This window comes from Pteropus alecto, unplaced genomic scaffold (genome assembly GCF_000325575.1).
Source record: "Pteropus alecto unplaced genomic scaffold, ASM32557v1 scaffold287, whole genome shotgun sequence".
Classification (NCBI taxonomy): Eukaryota; Metazoa; Chordata; class Mammalia; order Chiroptera; family Pteropodidae; genus Pteropus; species Pteropus alecto.
This window is the reverse complement of record NW_006439718.1, coordinates 1,049,200-1,053,976: the sequence shown is the minus strand read 5'-3', so window position 1 is coordinate 1,053,976 and position 4,777 is coordinate 1,049,200. Positions and strand designations below refer to the sequence as shown.

The following is a 4,777-nucleotide window of genomic DNA, read 5'->3' as shown; positions in this document are numbered from 1 at the left end:
GAGATTTCTCTGCTTCACTCAGCTCAGGCAGCTAATCGAGGCTAAGAGAACTACCTCCAAGATGGCGCTCTCACATGGCCGGCAAGTTGGCGCTGTCAGCAGCAAGTGCAGCTACAAGGTCAGGGGCTTTGATTCCTCTCCACATAGGCTTTTACATAGGGCTGCTTGGTCTTCCCACAACATGGCAGCAGGGTTCTAAGAGTGAGTATTCCCAGTGACAAGAAAAAGCTGCATGTCTCTTGAGACCTGGGCCTGGAAATGTTGCTTCTGCCTTATTTCATTAGCCAAGTCATCACAAATCCATTCAGATTCAAGGGAAGAGAACATAGATGCCACTTCTTGAAGGTGGTAGTGTGAACCCATTTGCAGCATCTGTAATCTACCACATCCAAAGATCTCTTTTTTTTCCCCATGTGGTCCAAACCCTCTGGTTGTCTGACCCGGGGGATTTTACACTAATTCCTGGGAATTTCCTATATCACAGCCTGCTTTCTGTCAAAGTACATATTCTAAGAACAATATTCAACAACTACATCTATGGGTCTAGCTTCCTCCATGTCTATTATTATAAAATATCTTTAGGCAACATGAGGACCTGAAGTGGTTCCCTTTGCCTTAAAGCAAACTGAGCTGAAGGCCAGCAAGATCTGCCCATGCTTGCTAGAGGAATACCTTCTCTTGGTGTGATATCCTGTGATAAGAAGGGCTCTAGAAAGAACAAAGCCCAAGGCTCTTGGCAGAAAAATAACAAAAGTAAAGTTAATCCTTCCTGAAAACACTGCCCTCCACACTGAAGTCATTGGCTCTGTGCTGCTTCTTGTGTGATGCAATAAAACCCCTCCTTGTCAGAAACCTCCTGGAGTCAGCTATCTAAACATCACATGTGTAGGGAGAAGGATTCTTTTTGTCCCCAAAAGGAATGTAGGTACTAGCCAGGCAAAGCCATTGTCACGTGAATCATGGGGTAAGGAAAGAAACCAGATGTGCCCTATTCTACAAATCCCAGCACTTTCTGAGGGAGCCCAGCGATTAACTGCCTAGGATAAGTTCTGCTCCCACTAACAACTTAGTGACCTTGGACAAGTTATACAACATCTAAACCGCTTTTTTTTTATTTATAGAGCTGGGATAAAAATAACACCAATTTCACATGGTTATTGTGAGGGCTTATAAACACTAAACAAAATGCCTGGTTTAGTTAGTTAGACCTTGGTGAATATTACTAGCTATCATCAGTGAAATTGACCATTTTCTATGAACTCCTCTTTGACCTATGAAAGGGAGTGATGAAGCCTGGTGGAGGAGAAGAGCCTGAAGTTCTGGAAGAGCACTCTGTTTCTGATTCATCCCCTCAATGCAGCTCCCTGTTGGGGTTCCAATGCCCTAAGACTCCATTAGGCTCTTCTTATTAGCAAGACAGAAACCACAATGTTGAATGGGTTTACTCCTTAAAAACCCCGGAGATGAGACAATGAGGCTAGAATTTAATATAGAACCGACTAAGCCCATCTTCATACTTGCCTAAGAGTTAATGCAAATTTATGTATAAACAATGACAGGGATAAGGAAAAAGTTCATCCCTGCTATCGATTTGGAGGAGTCAGATAAGAAAGAAATCCAAAAAGGCTAAAGGGAAGTTCTTTAGGGAGAAGATGCCAAAGAAGCAGCTCTGAGGGAGTCTGCTACACAAGACAATGCCTATCTCCAAATCTCAAAACTTGCTAGGTCAAGGCAGGTGATGGCCACTGAGGTGGGGCACACACTGCCATCAACTTTCGCTAGAACCCTGACTACAAATGAACCACCCCTTCCATGCTGGGTCTGACTGATAAAAAGTCTGATCCAGTTAGATAAGATTCCACAACCCAGGAACATAACTTTTTTTAAGCAAGGGCAACAATTTAAAATCTCTTGTGTGCATTATCTTAGAACAAAGAATATTCCAGATCTTCTTAATTTTCCTTGGGCCCAAAGTGAAAAGAGACAGTTATAGAAAGTTGAGATTCACCAAACAAAGTGTTCCAGGACTCCTTTAGATGCACTCGGGAGACTCAGAGCTCAGTTGGGCCATGGTTTCCATGACAACCAATACATGCATAAAGCTTTGACATTAATAGCCACATCTATAGGACATGAAATAACTTTTTAAGTCCTGATATTTTCAAGGGTGTTCTTTGTAGAAGACCTTGAAGAACACTCTTTTATGATTATAAAATTCAGAACAGAGTGAGCACAAGCTTGACTTCTTAAACATTCCAATGGATGTTTCCAGTCTTCGTCTACAGCTCAGATTTTATCCGCATTACACCCAGAAAAAAAAAGAACCTCCCACTTCCCCCCACCCCATGTTTCTTTTCACTTCCACCTCTTAATGACGAAGCCTGAGGGCTCCGGCTCTGGTTCTAGCAGGTTTTTTAGTCAGAACTTAATAGGAACAACAGGTTTACAGACATGTAGGACTTAATTAAAAATGTAGAATTTAAGAAAGTGATTAAAAGCCTGTAATATTCTGCTTCTCCAGAGTTCATCAGACATGGAATTGATCCCTTCTCCAGGGATTCAAACATAGCAGGTTGTGTCAGTAGTTTTGGGGATCATGGTTACAGGATCTTCAACTACATATGAGCAGGTAGTATCCTGGAGGCTGATGAGAAGGTAATAAGGGCTGTGTCTGTTTTCCATGTGCCTTGGACTTTACAATTATCATCTTATCTCACCTTCACGGTCTCCCAGCAAAGTGTTATTAATTCCACTTTACAGATGATAAACAGGTTCAGTAATATTTAGTAACTTGCTCAAGGATCCACAGCTAATAAGCAGTGAATCCAGGGTTTAAGCCCTGATCTCTTTGACTTGGATACACATGGATCATTAAGCATCTAATTCCCAGGGCAGTGTTTGGGGGGAAGGGACCAATATCAAGGTTCAGTTATAATAGCAAATGCTTGCTATCTATAGAGTTGTAAGCTCAGACGCTTATAGGTCAGGTAACATAAATGAGTAAGGTGCCCTGTGTTAAGAATATTAGGAAGTGAGGGACTAGGGTAAACCAAGAGAAAAAGATCATCTCCTGTCTAAAAGGGGTGCCCTTAACCATCTCCATCCAATTACTAGTATTATAGCTATCAAAATTTTCAAGAGAAACTGGAAATCTGATTTTCAGGTGAAACTTTCCATTTTGAAAAATAATGGCCAATAACTCATTTTTAACCCCTACAACAAAAAATATTGTTGTAGGGGTTAAACAACAAAACAAAGCATATTCTGGGTGCTATTCAGTATCCTCTGCTCTAAACTGAACACTCTATGAGGGTGAAATCTCTGTCTTCTTTAACCTCATAGCCGCACTATTTGTACAACAAATGAAGGAATTCTCAAATCAACAACCTGGACAGAGGCAAAGAAGTACCAAGCCCTGGCTCACAGATGCAGAGTACCTTCCTCAGAGCTAGGCTGCCCAGAAGAGTGGGACAGACACAATGCAGTGGATTAACCCATACATATTCCTAGTAAATTTCAATCACGGCAGAGGGCTTCTCACATTTTGCCTTTCATTGGGCAATGTTGATCTAAGAACTGGGTGAGACTGAGCTATTTCCTACAACCCACTGGGGTTGTCAGGGTAGGGAGGTTAGGAATGAAAAACCTGAGCTAGCTCTTGTAACCTGGATTCTCTTTTCCGGCACGTTCCCGATGCCCCAGTTATCCAATCTGTGAAAGGGGTATACAAGTCCAAAACATGGAGGAAAGTAATGAGTTAAAGAACAATAAGTTATTTGGCATTTTTTTTTTTTTACAGAAAAACATGCCTAAGTATTCGATGCATCTTATAAATATGATCCCAAGAAGATTCTGAATTACCTTTGGAAATCCTTAAATATTTCTGGTTAGTAAGTTAGATGAAGCATTAACAAAGGGGTTTCCAGTAAAAACCTGCCTAAGTCTCCATCTGTCCTACTCTCTATTTTCAAAGTGAAAAGTATCTCATATTCTTTGTGTTTTGATTATATATATATTTTTTTAATAATAAGCCAAAACAATATTGAAGCAAAAATTAAATCTTCACAAAAAGATGAGTTTTCAATTCTACAACTAGCCTTCAATATATTCAACTATAAGCCAGACCTCACTGTCAGAAGCTTTGTTCCAAGACAACAAAGAAAATCCCTTGTACTCATGCTGTCACCAGCTGCTACTAGCCGGAGTGTGGACCCAGTGGACAGGCTGGACTTCTCCCATATGTTTGTAACCAGGGTAGGGAGCACTATTTGGTGTGTCTCACTGATTATACCTCAGTTTGCATTATTGATACATTTTGATGTCCTGGCTCTTCTAGGCCTTGGTTTTGGCATGTCTGGTGTTTGAGTCACAGCCATCCCTGTGACTCATGTCTCAAGACACACACTCCTTTTTAGATCCCAAAGGAGCTTGTCTCTTCTCTAGCTTCCAAGCTGGGATTGTGGCTGAACAATATAACTTTTTTAGCTAAAGAGACAATATTACTCAAGAGCCAGCTGTCCATCCATTCCAAGCCCTTCCTCATCCTGGAGATGAGCCTTGCTTACCATCTTTATTAAATAGCAATGCACTCTCCTCTAAGCCACCAGAGACCTCTTGTGATTATATTAGAACTACCAACTCAAGCTTCCAATCATTCCAGAAGTGTCCCCAGAGCACTATATCATCTTCTTACAGTTTCAAAAATAAGATACCAACCTTTAGGAACAGTGGAAGAACACTAAACAGGCTCTTCTGATGTGCAGCAGGGCTCATACAA

General features: G+C 41.1%; 1 protein-coding gene across 1 annotated transcript in view; it reads right to left on the bottom strand.

Annotated features, from left to right (window-relative positions):
* Positions 1 to 4,777, bottom strand: part of WDFY4 (WDFY family member 4) — a 265,837-nt gene that overhangs the window by 258,821 nt on the left and 2,239 nt on the right. The window contains exon 2 of the mRNA XM_025050333.1: positions 4,717 to 4,768. Within this exon, the coding sequence (XP_024906101.1) occupies positions 4,717 to 4,768 (52 nt within the window). The remainder of the gene's footprint in view (positions 1 to 4,716; positions 4,769 to 4,777) is intronic.